Source organism: Homalodisca vitripennis, chromosome 4 (genome assembly GCF_021130785.1).
Source record: "Homalodisca vitripennis isolate AUS2020 chromosome 4, UT_GWSS_2.1, whole genome shotgun sequence".
Taxonomy (NCBI): domain Eukaryota; kingdom Metazoa; phylum Arthropoda; class Insecta; order Hemiptera; family Cicadellidae; genus Homalodisca; species Homalodisca vitripennis.
The window spans coordinates 164,276,204-164,303,802 of record NC_060210.1 but is presented as its reverse complement, the minus strand read 5'-3'; the positions used below and the strand labels follow the sequence as shown (position 1 = coordinate 164,303,802).

General features: G+C 33.1%; 3 protein-coding genes across 5 annotated transcripts in view; 1 reads left to right on the top strand and 2 right to left on the bottom strand.

Annotated features, from left to right (window-relative positions):
• Window positions 1-1,888, top strand: part of LOC124361272 (histidine-rich protein PFHRP-II-like) — a 29,307-nt gene extending 27,419 nt beyond the window's left edge. Inside the window, 2 exon segments of the mRNA XM_046815320.1 lie at window positions 1,309-1,757; window positions 1,759-1,888. Of these exon segments, the coding sequence (XP_046671276.1) occupies window positions 1,309-1,757; window positions 1,759-1,822 (513 nt within the window). The 3' untranslated portion in view covers window positions 1,823-1,888.
• LOC124360510 (neurobeachin-like protein 1) overlaps window positions 1-27,599 on the bottom strand; it is a 545,778-nt gene that overhangs the window by 274,656 nt on the left and 243,523 nt on the right. The gene's annotated exons all lie outside the window — the stretch shown is intronic.
• Window positions 19,987-20,472, bottom strand: LOC124361271. Its single transcript, XM_046815319.1, has one exon. It carries the CDS (start codon window positions 20,470-20,472, stop codon window positions 19,987-19,989), a length of 486 nt encoding a protein of 161 aa, XP_046671275.1.

Here is a 27,599-nt window from a genome sequence, read left to right as displayed (position 1 = left end):
ACGCACCTGATGGCCAGTTCTGTTGGCCAAGGCATTTCCGATAGTACTTTCCCGTCCTCAAATCACGTACCACATCGACCAAATGATCTGACGTCGGAAAAGTTGGACGATCTGGAACGTGATCTAAAGGCAGAAAGTACCGATCGGAAATGCCTTAGCAATCAGTACGGGCTTCCATGTCGCCCTCAGCATCATCCTTTGAGATAGTAACTAAAGTCAAGCTCAGATCACGTGAGCGCTCGTAAAGGTTATCTTTACCTTTGGTTCAACCAGTAACGTATTCATGATGAAATAATCTAAACCTACTTTTCACGTAATAACAAGTAGTAGATAGGGACAGAGTGGTCTCTCTCGCCGACATCACTTCTTTTTGGGAGGCAAAAAACAGGGACCGATCGTTATAATGACCCTGAAAGAAAAGCTCTTCCAAAAACAGTTTGGCTCCGGATAATTTCAAAGTACGTTAGCAGTAAGACTACAGCTATCTCTAATGTAATTCCATAATTAAATATTATTCAAACAATTATGTAAAATAGTGGTTTGCTTAACTGGCTAAAATTAAGTGTTTTACACGCGCAATCGTGTTTTGCTATTTGCTATGTTATATCGGAAACATGCTAAGCACCGAGGCACATGTTTTAATTAACTGCAAAGGTATTAATACGTTATATGATGATAAAATTGTCGTCAGGGGTGAAGGATTGTCTTCTTGCAACGTTACTATTTAGTGATACAACAATAAAGGTGCACCGAAAATTGTAACTCTAATCCAGATCAAGGACCATGAAGTATTCATTTTAGAGACAAAGTCAAATGTTTTATCAAACATTTTTATGTGCAATATGATAAAAAGATATTTATGGAGATTGTACAGTAATTTATAACAACTAAGCACTAACACCTATTATTTTTGCTATTGTGGGTGTGATAACACGGATACAGGATCATATCATGACCCATATAAAATTTTACTGGCAGGTGTAACATAAATATACTAAAAACGGAAATCAATGTCTTTAAATAAATTAAACTTCTATAGCGATGGTAAAATTTTGATTATTCCGATTTTAGTGAACATTTCATACAAACTTGAATCCGTATTTTGTATAGCTGTCTTAAGTTATATACAAAATTAAGACATCGGTTACGACATTACATTTGGTAAACAAACATCTTAAAACTGTTGCCAACTGTTCAGATTCTTAAGACACATAAGCTTTAAATTTGTTTATCTGAATTAAAACAGATTGTAATGTGCATGCACGATAAATAAGTGGTTACCCAATAACAGATTTAATATTGTTGCAGTTGGTTGTTCTTGCTGCTTTGGTAGCCATCTCCACAGGAGCAGTCGTTCCCGGCTATCCTGCACCGGCCTACCATGCCGCTCCCGCTGTCTACCACGCCGCCCCCGCTTACCATGCAGCCCCCGCTTACCACGCCGCCCCCGCTTACCATGCCGCCCCCGCTTACCACGCCGCCCCTGCTGCCGCCGTAGACGAGTACGACCCCCATCCCCAGTACTCCTTCGCCTACGACATCCAGGACGCTCACACCGGTGACATCAAGAGCCAGCACGAGAGCCGTGATGGAGACGTCGTCCAGGGATCCTACAGCCTGGTCGAGCCTGACGGTTCCAAGCGTACCGTAGAGTACACCGCCGACCCCCACAACGGATTCAACGCCGTCGTCCACAAGGAGGCTGGTGCTCACCCTGCCCCCGCTCACTACGCCGCCCCCGCGCACTATGCCGCCCCTGCTCACTACGCCGCCCCCGCTCACTACGCCGCCCCTGCGTATGCTCTGCATCATTAATCCCTAACCTAAAAGATGTATGTACATAATTGTAATTATTTATGTTAATTTTAATAAACTTTGTTATGAACTATTACTCTGTTTTATTGAAAACCTTATACTTTTCTCCAAAATGAATCGAATAGCTTGTAATCCAGAACAAATGAATTTCGCTCTTCTACAGAATTATTATGTTTCGTGGAAGTAGAGTGGACGAAGGAAATGAGAACCTAAGGTCTTTTGCGATGCGATAAATACACCAATCTATATATATAAAAATGAAACTGTTCGTGTGTAACAGCATCACTCACAAACGGCTGGACGGATTCGTCTAATTTTTTTTTAAATTTGTTCGTCTTGATCTGTAGAAGGTTATAGGATACTTTTTATCCCTTTCCCGATTCAGGATTCCGCCCCACTGGTTACAGAAATACCCGTAAGAAATGCATTGCAGCAAACATATGTTATTAAGTGAAAGAGTCTTTTCAAATTTTTAATCAGCTGTTCTTTGTAAACATATATAATGCGACAAAAAAATTGTTGTTATTTTTGACAGTAACTAAGTAAACATAAATATTTTTGACGTTTCTATGTAAACAAACATTTTTTGACATTTACAACGTGTCACAAATGTCAAATTTTTGATAAACGTGATTTGATATCTTTTTTACAATTTCCAAGAACAGTGTTATTTTCCATCAGTAAAAGGTTTAAAAAAATAGGCAAGTATTTTTGTTTTCTCATGTAAATATTCTTTGAAGAATGTTTTTCTCAACATTTTTTTTTACAGAATTCCTTTGAGCAGTTTTTTGACGAATTTTATTGGAAAATAACATAATGCCGCCAAGAAAAAAAAGTGCTTTATGCCGTCACATCAATTACTCTTGAAAGTAGGATCACCGATAATGATGTTGAGAAACTTACGACCACCAAAATTGTGCAACGGCACTCGACTAACCGTCAAAAATTTACATCCAAAATATCATTGAAGCAACGATTTTGTCGGGAACATCTGCCGGGGAAGATGTCTTCATCCCTCGCATCCCCTTAATTCCATCCGACTTGCCATTTGAATTTAAGAGACTTCAGTTCCCCGTTCGACTTGCGTTCGCAATGACGATTAATAAGGCACAAGGACAATCACTTAACGTCGCAGGAATCCATCTGGAACCCTCATGTTTCTCGCACGGTCAATTATACGTCGCTTGCTCAAGAGTCGGAAACCCGAAGAACCTTTATATTTATGCTCCAAATAATACAACTAATAACGTTGTTTAACAAAACGCATTAAAATAAACAAAAAACTTTTATAATAGATTTTATGATATGCTACGATGTATTAGTAGAGCAATAAATTAATTGGAAAAAACGTATAATAAAATTAGTATTTCTTTTCGATGCTTGATTGATGTAGCCCTCTCTACTGCCACGCGAGCGGAGCCGCGGGTTTAGGCTAGTAATTACTAAATAACATACAACAAATTATTATGGTGGTCTACTCTGCCTCCTCTCCCCAGAGCAACTATTTAACTCTAGGATGAATTATAATAGAAGTATAACATATAATTGGGTTGCTAAAGTTACAGCCCGTTAACTCAAGGTTTCAGGTTCGAATTCCGATTCAAGAACGGCAGCTCCCACGCTCATGAATAATGAACTTAGCCTAGGTTTAAATAGTTGAAAAAACTGTTCGTGATCAAATCTTCGTAACATCCACCACCAAAAAAGAAGAAAATATAAAAACAAATCTAAAGGTGTCTCTTGTGTTCAAATTACAAGTCATTCTTATTAAACTAAACTAATTATAGATTTTAAATTGTTTATATTATACAGATTATAATAAATGATAATTTAGAATGTTACGATAAAACAATCATAACTTAACATCACCGACTTCTTTTATACGTTGTAGCTGAGTGAAACGCCCACTGCTGGTGTAAGCGTGGTGCTATCTGTTAGCTAAATTGGCCTGTCTCATCCAAGAAGACAAAATCCCACGAGCTCTGACTGTAAGTATTAATGTTGCGCATTACTATAGTTGTTAAGCCAAGCACTTCTTATAACTATTAATAAATAGATGGTACTTTCGCAAGCAATATTAATCAAGTCTTTATACTACTTAAGCGAGTTAAAACGCTTATGATGTAATATGATACAATCTTGTAACATATTTAAAACGTAAGTAGGCATACATTGGGTAAATATTATTGTAGTAATCCCGGTTAAGAGGATCAGATTGACTGACTCTTATGTCATGTTTTGCACGTGTAAGAGCATTTCTGGTTCGAATTAATTATACTTCCATCGCGATAGCTGAGTCTGTCTTGTTGCCCCGATCAATAAAATACAAATAAAGGTTTCGGAAACCTATTTCGGTCAAAAAGCATTTACTTGTAGCCCTTGTTATATACTTCCGGTAAACTGCTGTTTGGTGTCAGTTACATTTGGATTATAAAAAATAAATACTTAACTTTGTTCTAAACTTCAAAATATTTCAAGTAACTTTTTCAACCTTTCTCTTCATACACACCTTCCTCAAATTTTATGTTCGCTAAGCAACAGATTTTGCGAATAAATGCTTTTTAAAAGACTATATGTTATCCACGCTTCGCACGCAATTTATAAAATCTAAGTCCGTAGTTTATTACTTCAAACACTACAACAGTGCCCTGTGATACTTTTCAAAGATAAGTAGGCATATATCAGATACATAAATTACTATTATAAGAAAATCAGAGTTTAACGGACTGACTCTTATATCAGGTTTTGCGCGTAAAAGAGTGTACCGTTAGTTAGTTAGATTTTATATAATGTAACATTTCACAACCTAGTCAGCCAGTACAATTTAATATTATTTTTTTATCCAATGTTCCGGAACTAAATTATCGGCGGAGTAACTACCTAATTGGCACGCGTATGAATATTTTATTCTAACCCTTTGTAGCAGCCCAACTACGTGACCGATTTGACCTCGCGCTTTGTCCGTAAGTAAAATTTATCTTTCCGTAGTATTAAATTAGCCCTTTGATGCCAAAAATATAAAAATGAATGTAACGTAAAGTAAAGTTGTAAATAGTAAAGTAACTTACCCTTGAAGACCTTTTATTTGCTTGATTGAAATAGATACAAGTTTTGGCGTCGTCCTTCTGACGAGCACATGGTCGTCATAAGTTTTTGTCTCATTAAATGGCTAATACCGTCGCGAATTTGTTTTAGGCGAGCTCACGTATTATTTGAGTAGATGGCTACCACTTTTATAACTTCTACTCCTCTTCTAGTAATCACCGACTAGAAATAACCCTTCTTAGACTACAGCTTCAATGTCTCGTGCCAAGACACCGACACCCGGGTTGTGAGTCTACACATTGCGAAGGGAAGTAAAATCTTAATGTTTTATAAAGTAAAACATCGTAGGTATAATTCCATAGAGCATTGGATATTTTAGGCCTACCTATCAGATATACATTTTTAGTTCTTGTACTCTAATTGGCAGCAACGTGGCAAGGTATACATTTAATTTACCAACTAAAAGTGGTGCTTGTAAGTTTCGCTGATTAAATTAAACTTATAAGTAAACTTTGCAATTCGAGTACTTATTACTACGACCTCAGAAGTCACCACCCCCATGTGTTATCGTCATTCGGTACAAGAGCACTTTTGGTTAAAATAAATTATTTTTCCAAAACCTCAAATACGTTTGCCTTGTAAAATCGATTTTGAAAATATATACATAGGTCTCAGAAACCTACATCAGTAAACCCTTTCATTTCCAGCTCTTGTAATCTACTTCCGGCATAAGATATTTCCCGTGCAATAGTAATAGCTCCGTGAGAAATTTCCTCGGACTTCCACCAACATCAAAAAGAGAACTAACGGAATTGGTTCAGCCGTTTTCGAGATTAGCGCTTAGCAAGACATTTAGCGATTCATTTTCATTTATAAGATAACATATCGTACAGTACATGATAAAAGTAATTAAGTTTTTACCTTTGTGTTTTGGTAATTAAAACCAGTAGCCAAGTTACACATCTTCACCGTTACGGTGAAAAGGTTTTATTTCATTAATTATGGTTTCATTTTAAAGCAAGGGGATGTTTCAGCCGTTTTCGAGATTAGCGCTTAACACATTTAGCCATTCATTTTCATTTATAAGATAACATATCGTACAGTACATGATAAAAGTAATTAAGATTTTACCTTTGTGTTTTGGTAATTAAAACCAGTAGCCAAGTTACTAAACTTCACCATTATGGCGAAAAAGTTTTATTTGATTAATTATTGTTTCATTTTAAAGCAAGGGGATGTTTCAGGCGGGTTCGTGATCGTCAAGTTTCGTGTTGTCGTCTCTTAGTAGTCGACCTGATTTCGTGATCATCGTGATCCGTTGAGCCAAGATTTATGACCTTGTTTAAATGGATGTATTTTTTATATGGAATATGATTGGGGAAGCTTGCGATGTTGAAAATAAAATGTTCAAGATTCGGATTTTTAGGACTATGATTTCTAAATAAGCCTATGTCAGTTAAAACGTTTGTTAGCGACACTCGTCTCAGGCAGAATGTCAGTATCCTACATAGGTGCGTTATAATAAATTATTATTATCAGTCTCGAAAGGCTAATGTTTATTAATTGCTAGTGCACCTCGAGTTATACCTTCAGCATTACGGTGCAATATTTATTGTCAAACCTTTTTCTACACGTGGTTTAGTAACAAAATAAAGATTATAATAATAATGATCGTTCACGATAAATAATCCAATCTAGATAATACGAGAACGTTACTGTTTTCGAATTAGAATTGATTTAATTATCAATTAATTACTATCTACAGATACAGGTCGTTAGCACTTCAGATAATATCCTTATCGCCTTATTGTAGATATGACATACAAATCAAAGTTTAGAAATATTACTTCGTTACGTTTCTTCACACATGATATTAGTTTGTATTATTCGCATTCACGACTCAATACCTCAACATCATACCCACGTCATGTCACAGAAAATGCAACACAATATTACAGGTATAAAAATTAAAACTTTAAATTCATATAGGCACACGAAATTAAAATTCAGGTTCGCCATGGAATTAGCAAGGGATACGGACATTGTAATGTCAGCTGCTCTGGACGTGTAGTTATTTTATGGATTATTTTCAATTAGTTCAATTATACACAAATTGTATGATTTTAAAATGTAATAAGTTAAAATGTTCAGCACTTCTTTGGACCGATTGAATCATATACCCCGATGTCATCTGTACCGTTCTAAGAGAATTAAATGTTTCTGAATTCTTCATAGTTTGGTAATTATTCTAAGTTTGTTTATTCTCCTCAAATATGAGTAACACATAATATTTGAGGGCCTGAGGATAAAAATATTAGTATTCAACCCGTGTTACGTGGCTAAGTAGAACCGGTGGAAGAAGTTTGGCAACCTCCGAGTCACATCTGGCTATAAAATAACGTCAACATTTTCTACTCATTCGTCAACGAAACATGAACGTGATAGACATAAACCCGGAATTTGAAGATTACGAAACCGTATTCTGTTAGATCACCTCAGCCGCTATGATTAGTACTAAACATCAGTATTCAGGACAGTTTTAATATTTAGCCGGATATTAATTCTTTATCGTCACGTAATAATTCACATGTACATAGCAAATAAATTAAAGTTATAAATATTACACGCTGTAAATGCATGTATTAAGAGTTATAATTTATTTACAATAACACTAAAACTACACACTAGAATTTTTGTTACAAGTAAGTATTCGTACTTTAGTAGGTGCACAAGGTGTTAAACTGCTGAAAAAACTAGTACTATTAATACGTACCAAACAGATTGTTTTTTCGCATAATTTGACGAATATTACAATAACGTTAAGAAGAATGAACTCTACCAATAAATGGTTTTAGTGGAAATGTAATAGAGACGTAATTCCATATTTTTCAGAAATATACATTTAAAAGATGAAAACGGATTTTTTATCTAAATTGATATTTCAAAAGGATTTAATCCACAAACTGTTATGAATTTGTTTCATGATAAAAACACATACTTATAAAATATAAATTGTGTACTGCCTTAAAAATGATCAAGATAAACAAGTATTTTTAACCAAAACTGTATTAGATAATAATTTTGATTAGCTATAGAGTCAAGATAAAAATATAATCAAAATACATTCACTTACTTTTGTTTGGGAGCAGCAGTTGACAATAAAGGATATAACAAATGTAGCTTACCTGAAACAAAGAAACAAATATGTTTACTGCTACAATAATTTTTACAACAAATATGTTCAAAATAATACATAAAGCAATCAGTTTGATTTTAAAATATTTAATTCAAACTGAACGTTAAATTAACAGTAATAAGCCGGTGTAAATTGGGGGGGGGGGATGTGAAATACCAATATTACCGAAGACTGACACTTCTCAGGCTACAAGGAACTCATCCACTACATGACTGACTAGAACTGGCAGCGGGAGATACCGGATTGAATCTACTAGTCAAGCCCCGTACAGAAAATAAAATAGAATTATTGATATTTGTTTACATATTATGTTTACATGTTATTATTATTAGCGTCTGTTGTAACCATATCTAATGGATTGTCTAAAAACGGACATCAAGACTCCGTTTATAGTTGACACGTCATCGACAAGAACGAGGTAAGAAAGTACAAGGTAGTACAAAGTAAATCACGCAGAAATATCAACGTCCATTGTGCAATTTGATATTCTATTCTGCCATATTAAGCAGTTTCACTTTGTTCGTGATTTAAGTAGTTATTATTAAACATCTTTCTGGGTAGCACAACACGTATTTCTTTATCTTTATTTTTTATATTTTTGTAGTTTATTATAAGCGAGACTACAATATGCATTATACAAACTCTTAAATGCAATTATGCAAAACAATATGTCTATGCCGACTATAAGAAAATAAACTATATTATAATAGAAAAACAAAAAAAAAGGACTCTCTAGTGATCAACAAAGAGTTGATAAGACACAATAGATAACGAGCATCAATGATTATACAATGAATTGTAACAATGTTCTGCAATTAACAAAATTTTAGATAAAATGTTGCAATACGGCAATGATAAACAAACTAACGGAGATAAATTGTATTGGTAAGATAGCAATTACCATGTATTTCAAAATTCATGTTTCGAACAGAAATAATTATATATAACAAGTTACAACGAGATAAATAAGCAAATAAACTATAAGGTTAAATACGTTAAGAATAACATTATATTATTAAAATACAGGAACGTAGAAAAATGATCAAGTACAGCACTGTGTTAGAGAACATAGTACAATTATGTATGCTTCGTGAACATTTCATATTCTCCAAATGAATATTTTAAAGCTGGCGATGGAACATAAGAAAAATTCCAGATCCGGAAGAGTGGAGATTGAGTTATTCAGCCTTTGCTCACGTACAATGGCACTGTTTGTTTCGTAATTTGTATCATGATGTCTTCGTTCGATAAGCTCACGGGATCTCGTATGTGCAGAACACCTGACGTTTACACAACTCAAAAAAGACGAAGTGTTGATTAAACCATTGGGACCGATATACCAATCATTCACTACGTACGGACAGATAACCACAGCCAGGTATTCTCCAATGAAGTAAACATTCATAATTCGTTGCAGTTCCGATAATGTTCTCTTTATAATAACTGGTAATTTCTAACTCCCCGTCCTTCAATGAGCAGTTCAAACAGATTATTCGGATTAATTCGGTTATTTATTTGATTGGCAGTATTTTTCTTAACCTCATAATAGTGTTTTGGTTTTGCGTGATCAAATTATGATACATTTCTTTTCAGAAAAGTAACACAGATAGGGTAACAGCTTCCACGTGAGATTTCCATCAATGCTAGGAAACAAACAACTGAGATGTGGTCGTTCCCGGTTACGAATTCACACAGAGAATTCAGAGTTTCCCATTAAAAATTCATAAAATGTTGAATATGGATCACGGAACGACGTCTGAAAGTACATTTAGAAAGAAAAAATACTTTTGGAATCAGGCAGTAGAAATGTTATAGTTTATTTTGAAAAAAGTAGTTATTTCTAAAATTAATTTAAAGTTACAAATATATGATCGTGGACTTACCACGAAATGGAATTTCACCATCAACAACAAGTGCATTAATAGCCAACAAAGGTACAATATATAAAATAATAAATATGCAATTTAAGTTATTTTATGACAGACTTTTCGTAAAAGAAAATACTTAATCAATACTTTAAAGTTTTCATACGTCACAGTTTATTGCTTCCCTATATAATTCAGAATAAATCGTTTGTTATCTTCTACATTATCGATATGACTGTGCGAGACATCAAAGTTAGGCACTTTAAGAGTAAATTTGGACGGATGGAGAACATACGTTTCGTACTTAACTTTATGTCATAGTTCATATAATGTGTGTCTCAGAAGGACATAATATCTTAACAAAATAATACAATCATATACCTGTGGTTGTTATCCTTCAAAATAGTGAGGTCTTCCAGAAACTTGTGCTGAAATTGAACATATCAATAAAACACTAGAAGCTTTGTCGAAAAAGATTATTTTAGTTGCCGCTATCGTAGTCAATAATAACACATTGGGACCATAATACATTTTAATATTAATTCCATGACTGAGATAAAATTTAAGTATACAGTGAAAATTTATAATATTTATTTAAAGATATTAGATTAACAAGAAATAGTTATAGCGATTGATGTGTGAAAAATATATCTCCATTCTTGTCTCGTTACATGAAAAAAAAACAATAGATTTATTACCTCTGTACCTCTGGATTCTCCAAACACTTAATTATTTTATCCACATCCTGCACAACACCTTCCCTCAGCACAGACCGCGTGCTCCTTGACATGCTCTATTCAATATTAGTGGCTTGGTCCATTCTATAGCAAGCTTAGTTATTACGCGACAACATATATATATATATATATATATATATATATATATATATATATATATATATATATATAGCTTAAATATCTATAAAACACTATTTTCCAAATGTATTAATAAAGTCATCAATAAAGACTTGAAAAACTTTAAATTATAGTAAAACTATAATGCGTATATCCACAAATGTGTACCCTTACGTTTTATACTTCACTGTAAATATCATGCCAAAACTTAGTTGCTTTCGATTAAGTTACTTTAGAAAAGGGACTTTATGCTAAATAAATATATATGATCCCTATTCCTCGTTTTGATCGTTAGTAAAAGTTTGTATTCTGTAAAAAAGTGAATATTACTAATATTACATTTTAAGACGGTAAGAGAGAGCTACCAAGTTTTATCCTATGATTATCGTAGTATACTAATTTATTTAATGAAAAATCATTGTTGAGATTCTCTATATTGATAAAAACTAATTTTATTTCATTTGTACTCGTATTTTAAGACACCAAAACAATTTCTGATTATGGTCACTTAATTACTGTTAGGTGGCTAAGAAATGACCTAAGAGGGTGCCTGTTACTTCTTCACGCACTACTATAATGCAATTGCTACAACTTTACGTACACAAATGTTGATGTCATCTCCACATTAAACGCGTACAACAAAATATAATTTGGAAAATAAATTTCTCAGCTTTCAGTTTTGGGTGGTTATTGTGAAGGTGCAAACTAACTGGACGAGTTATATAAGAAAAGTTGCTCATTCACTATTCAAACCGGTCTAGGTCCATTAACATTTACAGCATTATGATTATAGTAACCCACAACTATTAACTAAATCTCTTTCTTAAAGCTGAGAAAAAAAGTTATTTACAATGTAAATTAAGTTATTTTACAACTTTTTTACATAGGTTCATTCATTAAAAGTCTAATATATTGAGAGATTAATTTTAGATGCAAATGTTTGTGAAAAGGGGCCTTGTTCGATTACTACACCGATCGTTGGTCTAACGACAAAAAATAGGATTATTTCAAACAAAAGGGTCGTTTGGCCAACGCTTCCAATATTCAAACTGTATTTTACTTTCATAATGTTTTAATTATTACTATACTTTTTATTAATACTATTATTTTGTGTAACCTATCATTACTATAAATACGAGTTGAATACTCTCTGTAGTTGAATCCAATAGTCTGCAGAATACGCATTTAATTTGTTAACATTTAATGTTCTAAATATATTATAAGGTTATTACTCAGCATTATTGCAGCTATTAGCATATTGAGGACAGTCCATTTATTGATGACGAATAATGAATAAGTTATTCCTTGCGGCTGAATGGCGTGTCCAATCATCAATACACATTCCAGGAACGGTTTTATAACAGCCTTGACATCAGGTGCAGCGAAACTGGTCATTGTTACCAGGCCTGGAGGCGGCGTCTCCTGTCTGGGAATACCTGGATCAACATCATATCTCTGGAGAACTGTGCCGGAACTCAAACAAAAATGTTGAATAACAGACAGGTTTTATTTCGAAATGATAAAAGCAAATTAAAATATAAGCGAAAAGGTTCCTGCTGAACATTGTGTCACGTATACAATAGAAATAGAGAAAATGAAGGTAGATTTGAATCTTCGAAACGTAGTGTTATAAGTAGTGTTTTCTATAAGAATTAACGATGTCCAAAATCCTATTATCCGTTCATATCATCCACCATCAATAAAACATTTTGATCAGAGAATTTAATTATTTTATATACTTTTTTCTATTTTATTCGGGTTTCGATTATCAGCCCTTGGAGATTTATTTATCCTCAATTTTTGAGTTAAAAGCGACTGTACAGTTGAGGATTTAACACCGATATTTAATATTTTTGGCTAATACATATAAACTAGACTTATGGGTCTAATTTTAATTTGAAATATCTCAATAGCAAAATAAAAGATAAAACACAATCTGCCCCAAAATCTTAGCTTATATAGTTCCTTTCAAAGAACAAGTCACAGTGGCGGGCATGCATACAACTGAAATAAATTGCAATAGTGAAAACAAGTAATAGTAACCTAAACATACTCTTCAAGTTTCATTTGTTTCTGTTTTACCACAACTCATTACCAGCACTTCTATTATTTACCTTTAAAAACATAGTGAATTTCCGGCTTTTTATCGGAGATGAAATTAATCTGTCTTAGTTGAAATATGTAATGGAAACAAGTTTTTTTGTGTCGTTGGTAACTCCACAGTAAAATCTTTGATGTTCTAAAACTATTTTGTAACACTGGGTTTTCTTTGAATTCTAGACGTAATGCAACTACAGTATTCCTGCGATGAAGTAAAACATGGATACTAAATTAGATCATTACTAATGGCCGAAACTTCATCAAAGGGCCATTCTATATACAATCTTTGCTACAATAACAATAATATTTGTCTTAAAAGTTACCTATTAATTATTTTTGAGTTAGCAAGGCAGTCTAACTTAACCATAATACCAATATTACCTTAAATTCTTAAAGTATCAATATACTGTATACACATATAACAAAATTAACCCTCAAGCAATATTAATATAAACAACACATTTAAATAATTACCATTTAGTTGGAATCGCAAATATTTTAATGTTTCCAAATCAATATTTTTGTCGGATCAAACAGCTGTATTTTAATTCATATACTGTAGCCACTTTGAATGAATATTTTAAATACTTTTTATTTAGAATAAATAAAATAAACCTATACAACGAAGTATCGAAGGGCTTGACATAAAGTAACGGAAAAGTTAGCGCACAGATGGAAGGGTTGTCTTTTCCTTTTAGACCGTATACCAACAGAGCTATTTCTTGGACCATGAGTAAACCATGTCCAAAGATTCAACTCTCTAGGACCTTTCTATCAAGAGGTACCGCACAGACGACCAGACAAATTACACGATGTCAAGAAGCTCCTGTCAGGTCCTTCAACATAATATAGTAACAAATGAACTAGGATCGAACTCCATATGTCTAGTTGGTGACGCTGATGAGCGCGGCGCGGGCAGGGCTGTGGGTGAAAGGTGCCCCGGGCCTCCTCACCTCGCCGGCCGGCCGGCTCAATCGGTAAGGTAAACGTATAAAAGTGGAAGGACCCAGAGGCCCCCTGCAGTTGCCCGCTCCCTGACCACCTGTCCGGAGAAATGGCGATCAAGGTAAAGAAGCCGCATTAACACTAACACAGGCAGCACAGCTACTGCTAACTCGACGCTTTCATTCGTGTAAACTCGATCCAATACGAATAGTAACTATGTACTCGTAGTGTTACCTCTCTGTACGCTTGCATGCACTCTAGCTGTTTAAGTTCTTTTACAATACACTCATATATACACGATTTAAATACATTCAATTTATACAATATTTAAATAGAATACCATACATGCAAGCTTAGATGAAACGATAAAAACATTTTTTAACACTCAGCATTTATGTTTACCACCGCTAATTAATATTAACTTGTTTATTACCGCTCGTATAATAGAGAATTTAAATGAATCAAAAGCAACAATTAGGAATAGGTTGAAAATAAAAATTAACTATTTCATTACATTTATATGTCCTAAAATATATCATACTTCAGTTAGTGCTGCTAGTTTTCCAATTAACAAAGCAATATACATATTCCCCTTACATATACATCTGCCCTTCAATTATTCATATATTTGATTGATTAATACTATTGTGACACTAATGATCCACTCTAGAATGACTGAAGAAATAAATCATTTTTGCAAAAGTATATGATAAAGTTTAATCCCAATAACTGTAAATTAAAAATGCAAAAGTAATTGGTAGGTTGTAAAATTTCGTTTTCTACTTTTAAATGTTTACAATTTAAAATATTACTTCACACATTTTTGAGCTACGAGTTTCAATTTTACAAAAAATACTCGCTCTAAACTGAGTGAACAATTACATTTTTATTTACAACATATATTTAATTATACCTTTCACTTCAATACGATGATTGAAAAATGTGAAGGACCTTTCGAGAATTAAACTTTTGCTATGGGTGAAGCATATCCTCTTTACTTTACTATCAAATTTTAAAAATTGGCAACTTTTACGGTTTGTTTGGTGAATTTTAGATTAGTAAATTATAGATATTCTTCTTAAATTGTAATAATTTAATTTTAGTCACAAACATGTGTTAACTAGATAAAGGTGTTAACGTAAATAAAAAAAATATTGTAAAATATAATTTTTTTATTTTACAATATTAAAATACAATATTAATACTGTAAATATAATTTTTTTTATTTAATAATAACAAAATATTTTTACTACTCAAAAGTCAAAACACATAGCATTCGATTCCTCATAACATCTGGTCAGTGATAGATTGATTAAAATTCACTTCTTCATATTCAAAACAACAAAGAACTAAAATGTAATACTATTAACATCAAACAAGTTTTTTATTTTAAGATACAATATTTAGTTCGGCCTCGTTATATAGGAGAGTAGTAAAACGACCTTGAGTTTTAAGTCATAACAATAATGTAAAATTTCAAACATTTCTATGGCCTTAGTTTTGGTAGAAAAAATATGTTCGTCCCATTTAAAAACTATGCCTAATACATCGAAACGCTTATTTGCTTTACTTGTAAAATGTATACATTTGGAATATTTAAACGATGAAGTAAAAAAGGGTATTTTTGAGAGACGGTATTGGTTTTTAGTTATAATTTTAATTATTAGGTATTCAGAGATTATTTTACGGATAATCAATACAAATATGGCAAAAAGTCTTTGTGTGCGAATCTGTGATACGAGAAATTACACAAAAACAAGGACATAAAGAGTGTTATAATTTATTCTTCAAATCAAAAAGGCCGCCAATGCAGAGAATAAATAATATTTTTTCTATTCTTCAGAAGAAATATTTGTACATCCCACGGGGGGAAAGTGGACAAATTATCTAGTCCTGTACTGCCTCACCCCTACTAAACACGATACCTTGAGCCTACGCGGCCGATACGTCTTTAACAACCACTTGCCCTAAGATGACTAACGATCGTGCATGTTGAGAAAGTAGTTTTATTGGCATCAACTTGTTTTTCTGAGACAATGCTCGGTACTTGACCGTCTCAATCTGTTCATCTCGTACCCTAGTAGGCCTAGTACTCCTATACTCATACTACAAGTGCTCATTTATCACAGAACAACCAACAAGCCATAGTCGCTATAGTGGGAGGTACAGTAGTTGTTGGCTCGTGCTTCGTTGTAACCCCACCCGCAGTGAGGCGGACAGACAGACTGTACTCGATCGTGTAAGCCGGTGACAGCTGATGTGTTCTGGCTCACTTCTCCCATCTATACTGTAAGTAGTTGTCGGCCACCATAACGTGTAAGAGCATTATTAGCCCTTGAAGTTCACTTCTCGGCACCCTCAGACAGTGGATGTTGATGTTTCGTAAAAGCTTTGCAACATGCACAAAATAATGTTCAGGTTTAAATCATTAATTTCCCCACGAAGCTGGTGTTTTATGGAATAAATACGATTCAGAAGAGAAGTTGTGAGAGTGAATAGCTTATAGGCCAACAGCATAAAAACTCTTCAACAATAAACAGCATGAAAACGAACAACTAACATTCCAGTTTTTGCACTACGCTTAACATAAGTTTCATAAGAGTTAATTCGGTACTATTAACAAAATAATAATTCTACGGATCTAGGCGTGACTATGACATATAACTTTTTTTAAATTTCAAGGAGTCTGACAAATATCTTGAAATATCGTTTAATAAATAATATAAAACTGTATTCACGTAATAACATACAATAGTGTACATTTATAGTGCATTTCTTTTTATAAATTCTTTTCACACCAATGGCGTAGAACTGGAAAAATATTTTTTAGGAAAACGTTTTATTCCTCAAAACTAGAAAAATATGTGTCATTTAGTCATACGTTTGTTAAAAAAATAAACATATTACTTATAAGTTATAATTTAAGTATTAATACAATTTATGCCTCCTTTACTAAATGAAAATGTAAAAAAGAGAGGCCAATAGAAAAAAGCCGGAACTGTACAAAAAATTTTGGTTGAGGGCTGTCAAAAAAACTACCTATATTATCCTGATTGGGTTATAAACATTTAGTACTGTATTGATTGTATCATTCAGTCGCCAGATTTGCCTAAACGTCGTAATTTTGGCCACTGTTTCAAAATCTGATAATACCATATTTTAGAAAGTGTTATCAAAGATTACCATATTTATCATGGGCATGCGTAATGGTTGACTAATAGTTTTGCTATGGCATAATGGTTATTTCCATACGGTCATTGACTAGAAGCGGAAACCGGTTCAACAACCGGTCCACGTTCACACAACACACGACCAGTTCCGCATCCACTCGCCATCTGGATCTGACCCAGATCACGAGACGGCCGCAGGCCAGTGCACGCATGCGTCGCGGTCGTCACCCAACCGGTTTCCGCACACCTCTTGGCCCCCTGGCTAGCTCGCCGGCCAAACTTCGGTAATCGATCCATCCAATCAATCAGACCTGGTAAAAGGAAAAAGAAAGTTTGTCCAGCTAATCTCGTTCATTTCTCTTGCTTATGGCATAACGATTCATTTACGGTTTGTACACGATTTATATTACGTAACGTCTCACATATACTCAGCCTAGCCTCAGCTGCCGTGCTCTCGCCTTAATTATTAATTATCATCAGATGATTTTAAAGTGCTACTGATAATATTATGCAGTTAATTTTTTTTCGAAAATTACGTAGGTTATAAAGTTGTTTTAATTTTTGTTTGGAAGAAGCATTTTTTAGACTATTTATATTAATAGTTCTCATTATTCTTACCCTATGAACATAAAAAATATATACATAATTATTCATAAAAAATTAAATTAAAATTTTATAAAAAAAAACTTTATGGGATGGCGAATTGAAAAATACTTTCTTAAATGGATTGTCTTAAAACTTTACTGAAATAAACATTCGGGTTTTCTTCAAATATCTTTCATTACTTTTTGATTTGGAAGACTCGTATCAAATACTTTTTGCATTCTTTGACGATGACAGCTGCGGGTTGTACAAATATGTTAGTATTATAATAAACTGAGATCTCCAAACAGCTCTTCATCGAAGAAGCTTTTTAACTATAAATACTGGAAAATTTCACCTTAAACAGAAATAAAGTTTACTCCACTAGATCTCAGAGTTTACACAATATGACTATATCTCTTAGCTGTATAAAGTGCATACTGCAACTTTGGAACCAAAGAGCTTTTACGTTTTACAAATATTTTCCAAAATTATTAAGACAATGGTCCATTTTTTACAGAAATATAAAAATAGAATAATTGTGACTGGAAAGCAATATAACTTCTAGAAATTTGTAGCTCTGAGCTTATCTCGGTGCCACTCATCTTGTTGGAAAAGAACAAAAACATTGTAAACCTCAACAAGACTGTTATCGGCCAAGGTGTCCGACACGATTACCGCGAGATTATCCCAACCACTCTCGAGAGACGAATTGGTCATAAGATTAAACTGCATCTCAGACCTTATACCGTATAGTTTAGATTTTATGATTTCCCAAAGAAGCTTTCCTGATCATATGGATGGGACACACTTGAAAGTCGAAACATCTCCGTGTATATTGTAAATTAGTTTTGACCGTAGGAAAAAAATCCATACAGAAAGACAGAAATGAAATTTCCTCAGCCTCTCGAATGACAAGGCTTCGCGATCGTTCAGCCAGTAATCAGATAGGTCTATCATCCCAGGGGTTACTAACAGTCATTGGAAGACACATCCACATCCACATCCCATCACGTCCCACTACACAAAGCCTAAAAAGAGCATGGCATCCTATGAGGAATGTAAGCCTCTGCAATCAAGATGTTGAGACCATGGAGGAATGTGGATACCCTACGAATTGGGAATAAAATTCTGTTCTTTCCTCATCAAGTTTTGTTATGAACACAAATTTGTACATTACACAATACAGTAGTTGTACAAAATGTTCATTTCTTTTTACCGTTTAATCTGGATTCATACACTTTAAGTATCAGTAACTGAATTTAAATGTATTTGTTATTTACATTTATATGCCTAATTATTTTCGTAGTAACAAAGACTATACTTAAAACTATTACAACCTATGACTGAAGAGGAAAAAGTTTTTAAATTATATTTTTGGCAAATCTATGACTCAAGAGCTTTTTTTTGGATAATCGTGACAGTTAACTAGCCCAAAATACGTTTGATATTTTAGTATGACATGAAACCTGCTTGTTAACTTCACAACCAAATGTAAAACACCTTTAACAATGCCACACATGTGGTAGATGTTTCATCAAACGTGTGATGCTCTGCTATTTTATGGCTACTTTAAATATGTGTTTCTGAAGTTATTGATAAATATTTGCTCAATATGGGCAAATTAATTGAACTTACTTAAACTACACAGACACATGTTTTACTATACGAAATGTATTTACATAAAATAATTGTTGTGCATTTTATTGCAGTTTAATTAATAATGGTTTGAAATTAATAAGTTCATGTGCCAATGCAACGAATTACATTTTAATATGATGTTTGGCATACTACGCAATTTAGTTTCGCTCTAAAATAGGTTTCTGTTAAAAAATGTTTAGACATTTTGAGAAAAATCAGAGTTACTTCTTCCCTATGTACATATAAGACATACAAATCATAAAATCGTACAACCAGCATCTGGAAAATAACAGTGGTTTATTTTACATAATTTTTCATCGTATAAAAGATGAATATGTAATTATGAATAGTTTTCACTTGAATTATAATTTTATTATTATTTACAAATAGATTACTTGCCACTCAGTAATGTTCTGTCAGGTTAGTGATTGAATAATTGATTAAAACTTTCATCAATAACTGTACTCTCGTCTCCTTCAATTTAAAGGTAGTAAACGTATACCTTTCTAGTAACGCGGAAAATAGTTAAGTTAAAGTATCACAGCTTATCATATAACATTTGGTATAATAATGGATATCAATAAAGTACTATTGTTAGTATTAAGAATATCATTTTTGTAATATGAAGCTTCTCTGATCTTTATTAATCCTTTCTGCCGAAACAATACAACTATTTACTAGTTACTTTAATTGTTTTAAATAATTAAGGACTAACTGATTATAATTACAGGTGGACGTATTGTTGTTTGCACTGCTGGCCACTACAGCCACAGCTATCTACGTAGAACCAAGCTTTGGTGGAAAGAGCGCCTACTCCTACTCACCACGGCCAGCGCCGGCTTATCACGCTCCTGCGCCTGCTTATCAGGCTCCAGCGCCAGCTTATCACGCTCCAGCACCGGTTTATCAATCTCCAGCACCGGCTTATCACGCTCCAGCACCTGCTTATCACGCCCCAGCGCCAGTCTATCACGCAGCAGCTCCAGCTTATCACGCTCCAGCTCCAGCTTATCACGCACCTGCGCCAGCTTATCACGCCCCGGCTCCAGCTTATCACGCACCAGCCCCTGCTTATCATGCTCCCGCCCCTGCTTATCACGCACCAGCTCCAGCTTATCACGCACCTGCGCCAGCTTATCACGCACCAGCTCCAGCTTATCACGCCCCAGCTCCAGCCTACCATGCTGCTCCTTCTTATGCTCCCAGCCATGGGTACAAGGAGGAACCTTACGACCCCCACCCCAAATACTCCTTCTCATACGCCGTCAATGACCCCCACACCTATGACATCAAGAGTCAGAAGGAAGAGCGTGACGGCGATGTCGTCCACGGGTCCTACAGCCTGGTCGAGCCCGACGGTTCTGAGCGTACAGTCGAGTACACCGCTGATTCTCACAACGGGTTCAACGCGGTAGTCCACAGACAACACAACTCCCATCCTGCGTCCTCTGCCCCCAAGTACGCTCCCAGCTACCCCGCCCCTAGCTACGCACATTCTGCCCCTAGCTATGCACATTCTGCCCCTAGCTACGCGCATTCTGCACCATCTCACTATTAATGTTCCCATATCATCATCTCTTTTGACTATGATGGTTACCATGTATAAAGTACAAGTTTAGTTTATAGGTTTTATATTGTTTTGTAATAAAATACTATCGTTGAAAATGTGTTTTCTGTGTTTTTATTGTCCAAATTTCTTATAACTAGCTACGTATTTCAACTAAATATCTCAATCTCTAATTTAAATACATGGCGCCTTGAATATATTATATTAAGTGTTTTTGTAATACGTTACATTAAAAAATAAGGTACAGTGGACTTCGGTACACAAATATAGAATAATTAATTTCGGTACCGTTAGTTGATTTTATTACAAATCCAATTTTAATAAAATAGAATATCTTATCGTAATGAAGCATATAGTATATAAAAGTACTATAGTATATAGTATAGTAGTTTAGGTCTTACTTTCATTTATATAGTATATACATGGAAGCAAGACCAAAATATGCCATATTTAATTATTTATTTCTTCTAACATAAAAGTCAGTTTTTTGCAAGTAACAATAATGTTTCAAATGAAAAACCAAAACACGGTTAAAGAAATTTAATATCACAATACATAGCTAGGTACTGGCCAGCTTATTATAATGGGTAGGATAATCTGATATACGGAATTAATGAAGCTAATGGTTCGACGGAAACGTACAGCAATACAAATGTCTACTAAAATAGTATTATAAAAGAGAAGAGCTTAATTGAAAAAAACTGCGAGACGAGGTCGATATTGAATTCTGTGATTAAATAGAAATCTTTATAATCTTCTTTGAGCAATCATAGTGATGTTTTTCTTGGTTTAAATCAATAATTTAATAATTTTTAGTTCGTTGTTTGTCAACAGAAAAAAATCAGAATGAGGAGCGTGTAATGAAATAATTTAACAAAAAATATTAACAGACAACTATAACTTTTAAACATAAGTTCTTTCTTAAACTGGAAAATACAACATATACGTTTAACGGTTTTCTTAAAATTCAATCTAAATATAAATTTATCCATACTAAAATTACAGGATTAGGCCATTACGCAATTAATTTACACAGAATTTGTCTTCTGGCAATTGAAACAATATAAAACTACGTTCACAGCATTAAATTAAAACAGCCATGCAATAATAAAATTCTAACTAAAATAGTACCTATATTTACAGTTATTGTACACAAAATGTGATAATGAATTTGAATAAAAGTAGGATTGAATTTAAGGAAGACTGAATAAAATGCCTAATAATAATAGTAATTGTTATGAAGGCATCAATACAATTAATTGATGACTTGAAGAATCGGAATCATATTTTTGTAATTTTGGTAAAGCCTTAATTCTTTTACTTAACATAACACAGTCTATAGAACTTTCACATCGCAAAAGAAACTGATGCGTTCTTTATTTTTAAACTAGTTAGACACGTAAAAGTACATATACTGTATTTGATAAGGCATCTTTATGTATTTTCTCCAAAATTTTTAGTATTGGTTTAAAGGATTATATAAATAGAATATAGATATAATAATATAGGATACAATATGAAACTAAATTTTCTGCTTAAATACGAGAACATCAAGCTGAGTGTGGATATAACTGCATTCCACTTCTTAGTATACCGATTTTCCTTTATAGTTGTTCCGTTTCGTACAATGAGATCCAAGCCACGGCACTGAGTCCTTTGGCAACAAGCAGAATAAGAATAACAAAGAGAAATTTTTGTGTTGGAAAGAGATAGTACGATCTAACCTATTTATATTACAAAGAATAGACATTCAGTTATAATTTGATCTTTTTTGATAATATTCTGGGAAAGGAAGTCAATATCAATCATAACAATCCCAATTATCAACTTGTTTAAATGTATAATTTAGAAGTTAAATGAACAGAAACAAAATATTAATAATTACCATTTGGGCGAATATGGACATATTCTCCATATAGGTAATATGTATATGTATACGTAAATATGTTCGCATACGTGTTACTCAATCACATAAAAACTATAATGGGCCGATTGTACTGAAATTTTACATGAACATTTCTAGGATAGGCTTATTCTTATTTCGAAAATCCATCCACGCTATGTCCTACAGGTGTAAACAATTCCGAAAATCCCATCTTGGCATCTAAAGATGAATTAGAGCAAACAAATATATTATTAATTGAAAGAACCTGTTAAATGCAATCAACTGTTATGTGCAAACATTGTTTTATGACAGAATAACCATATGTACGATTAATTTCAAGACTATTTTCAATTTCTTTATATCCATAATATTGAAAGCATAGAGTAAGCTATAATAGAAAAAATACTTACTTATTTAAACCTTTTCTGCAACCACGGTTGAGCACAGAGTAAAAAAATAACCTGATAAGAAAATTAAAATTTTTGTAAATAATATTTTTAACTGCAGATTGTAGCAGATATTAACTGTAAGTGAGTACTGTGATGCGGATATAAAAGACAAAGTTACATCATTTTACTATACATTTAAAGACTGTTATAAAACCCATCATAATTGTTTTTTTTTTTGACAGACGCAGGCTTCCATGTTCTTTGTATGTGTGTGTGTGTTTATATATATATATATATATATATATATATATATATATATATATATATATATATATATATATATATAACGTATATATATTCTTTTATATATATATATATATTTATATTCCAATTATATATATATATATATATATATATATATATATATATATATATATATATATATATTCTTGTTTTAATCGTGGAACCAAGGCAAAACTCAACATTGGCATGGGAACTATCACATTCACTTGAACCCCAAGTGCTCATACACGTGCAAAGCCTACGAATTGTGTGCGAAGCACCGTGTAACTGATAGATCGTAGATAATTAAAAAAAAAACACCTTTTTATAGCCCAAGGAATAACTTACAACCTTTAAATAAATGCCTTAGGATGCCATTATTCTGGCGGCCATCTTAGTTTTACTATTCAAAAACACACTTTTGTATTTCCACTCTGAAGTGAACATCACATCAACTAGCGGCATCTGTCGGCGACTGAACCAAACACACCTTAGTAGTGTAGATCCCGTTCACAAGGAAGCGCCACGATGAGAAAGCCATTTCATTGTGCGAGTAATGCACATCGATCATTCCTATTAATTCATATGAGTAATTGGCCAAACTGACACAACTCGATTCCCTTGTTTATGCTGTGTTTAGTTGGCTGAGCTTCAACGAGTGAATGATTGGATATAGATATGCAAGTTCTGTGTTTCTTATTATAAGGTAAATGAAGTTTAGCTGAAAAGGTCAAACTAATAGTAATAAGTACGATTAATTTACAGGGCAGATAAATTATGAAATATAAAATTAAATAGAATCATCCCTATAATAATATATTGTTTATATGCAGCTCGATTTAAAAACACATACCGACTAAGGATCTCAAGAGAGAAAAAAAAATAAATTTTCCGTAGCTCTTTTTATCACTGAACATACCAAATCATAATCAAAGGAATATTTTAGAACGTGAGTGCTAGTAACTGGTTTAATCCTTACGTTTATGTGTTATACAGACACGTATGATTAAGAATTATCTATATTATACATTAAGCATTACATTATCATTATTTTCATAAATAAACCACCGATTTACTCCAGTGTAGCTATTAGTTACACATATTCTACCGTTTTATTAGTTATGAGTAGCAACACAAAATAAGTTATTAAACATAGTATTTATTTTGTTTTCAGGCATTTTGAAGTCGGTATTATTTTTCCAAAGAACTTATTACTTTTACCTCTTATCATTGTTTTATGGGCTTAGAAGCCATTTTGAAAATTGTAAATAGGCGTATTCTTAAACTAATATTCGTGTAAACAAATCTTAAAGAAAATTGTGTATTTAGTATAACCAGACTTATTCAAACTTAATACACGAATTTTTTTAGTTGCTCAAACAATATACTACAGAATGTTCTAACGAATGGGAACACTCCAATCTATTATGGAAACATATATTTTGTAATTAATTAGTGTACAGGTCACAGACAATGTAAAAATGCCTAAATAAAGAGGCAGGTTCCATGTAAACGGTTAAATTCTATCATGTTGTTTTATTTATACCCATTCAACATTTTCGAAATGACAAACATTTTTTCCATCGCTTTACCTTTGGTTTATGACATGGAACAGCCGAGATAAAAGTTAAACTGAAATTTCAACGTCTTCCATATAAAATATTTGTGAATCTGCAGCTACAATATATTGATCTCTTGAAACCTCCGCAAATTATGAAAACGTTATAAATATTCTTTGTTATGTTATGGAAAAAATTGTTAGAGATAACCAATGATAACTATAACCGTGTTCAAAGTGATAACGTTACTATTTCATTTCTAAAACACAGTCAGCATCTTGAAACCGATTTCTGAATGAGGCTGGCTGATGAACTAGTCCCGGGTTTATTTTTTATTACTTAATTACTATTAAGTTCTATACTGAATTTGGTTGGAATCAGTTACAATTAAGAGATGCATTGTGATAATATTATATTAGAAGTATTACGTTTGGTATCTGTTACAGAACCCAACTATTAGGAAACTTTCTTCCACAATAAAACTAACGTTACAACAAAACACATCATTGGGATTTCAGTTGCAAAAAATTGAAATGTCAGTCTACGTGTGTAATGTCGTTCATTGACAAGAAGGCGTGTCGCATTCCGCACTTCATGGCGAAGTGTTTTCAATTCATTAACTCGTCAAAATGAGCGTCGACAGTAAATTGACTGTCAATATGAAAGCTCCACTCAACGTCTATCTCCCAGTACAGAGGCAGTCTGACATTTAGAATGTTCCATCAGCATGAAACAGTAATTATGATTTATATTTTTAAATTTAAATGCATTACGTAATTTACCAGAATTGTTATAGTTTAAAATAAAAAAGTCTTTATTTATGCTTCCGTAACCGAAAATGATTTAATGGTAATCGAAACAAGTATTGAATAACACAAATTGTTAAAGTAAATGGTAATGTATTTATTAACAAATAAATTCAGAGGCTTTCATTGTGATTAATATAAGTAGAAGAATAAGGTAAAATACTTTTTTCTTTTTGCTTGATGGAAATTATCTTAATAAGATGGTTTTGAATTCCAAAATGTTTCAATAACATACTTAAAAATAACCAAACGCAAAACACATTGATCTTAGTAATATTTCCTTGCAAAACATTAAAAAAATTACATGTACTTGAAAACCGATCTTAATTGCGAATTAATGCAATTACATGTTCTCATACATATATCTCCCCGTAAATACTAGTAATAATAGTACACAATATTGTATTACTTACATCCATTCTAGTACGAGATAACTCACAGCAACAGTTTTGTAGTGGGAAATTTAAATGTTCTCCATTTAATTTGACTAGATATTGTCAGATAAATAATATATCATCGTAAGCCTAAAGTCGATTTTTTACCGGAGACTCTGTGGCGGCTGTAAGATGGCGCAGAAGAGAGATTAACGAGACATGCTGGCAAGCCCCTTCGATCACACGATGTCGCCCTCGGCGGCCAAACATGGCAATGACAATACACTTTTTTGACCTGCCTACTCACAAGACGTATTATTCAGCCTAAACCAGTACTATCGACATTAGATTTTCTTATACTTTTGTAGTATTCACGAACTTGTAGTGATGTAAACAAACTAACAAGTTTAGATAAGTTTAAATGCGTATACGGGGGAAGGGAGGTGATAGTGGGACTCGTTTACATAATATATACGCTCTTCTTGGTGTCATATTGGCTGCTTAAGTAACTGTAGGAAACGTTTAAGACTAACTGCAATCGATACACATCAATAAATACATTAGTTTATATTTGTTTACATAAAACTTAATTTCTTTTTTTGATAATAGACCTATAACTAAAGTATAATTACAGTAGATTTAAATAATGGCACCGATGGCTTACTAACGTAAGAAAGTTCTTATTTTCTGACAAGGTGTAAGCTATTCCACGTGTCGCGTAACGTTACGCTAAAGTTGCATGCAAAATTTCAATTTATTCTTGAGATGATCTGCGGCCAAATAGACAGGCATACACCATACAGAAAACCACAATTAATACATACCCGGAAGAAAAAAAAGAAACTGTTTCCGCCTATAAAGTGATGGGCTTAAATGACGCATACCAAATTCAATGGTTGGCCATGTACCATCGTAAATATAATTTTTGTCTATGTAGGAATGAACTGTTATGCAAACTAAGGTCTACAGATGTTGTTTATCAAGATATCTTGTCACATGACACAATCATATTTTTGTTCATTTAGTTAGATTTCGTGGCAATGTTTAAATATTATATTATGTTCCGGTGAGGTAGGAATAATAGAGCACTACAATGCAAATGTGTTTATATCAAATCGTGTCACTGACTATTAACATCGGCATTCACTCTATTTTTTTTTTTTTTTTTTACTGTCTGAATAATGTTAATTTTCAATCACATTTTAAAATCTCATATGATTGTACTCAGTTGTCTTCACGTTAATTTATTCTCGTTGCCATCATGGTTACTTTTAAAATAAAAGTAAAAATATTATTTTGCTAAAGCTCAGCCAAATCCCATCGATTGACATGTACCATCATTGAACTCATTATCGCTAAATATATAAATGAAGTTTCATGCATAATTTAAAGTCTATAGGATAGTTCTTTTTAGAGATATCGTGCAGAAAAAAAAAAACAGAACTGAAATGTTTCCAGCCCCTTGGGTGATGGGTTTTGCTAACGCTCAGTCAAGTAGACATGTACGTAAAAAACCATTATTTA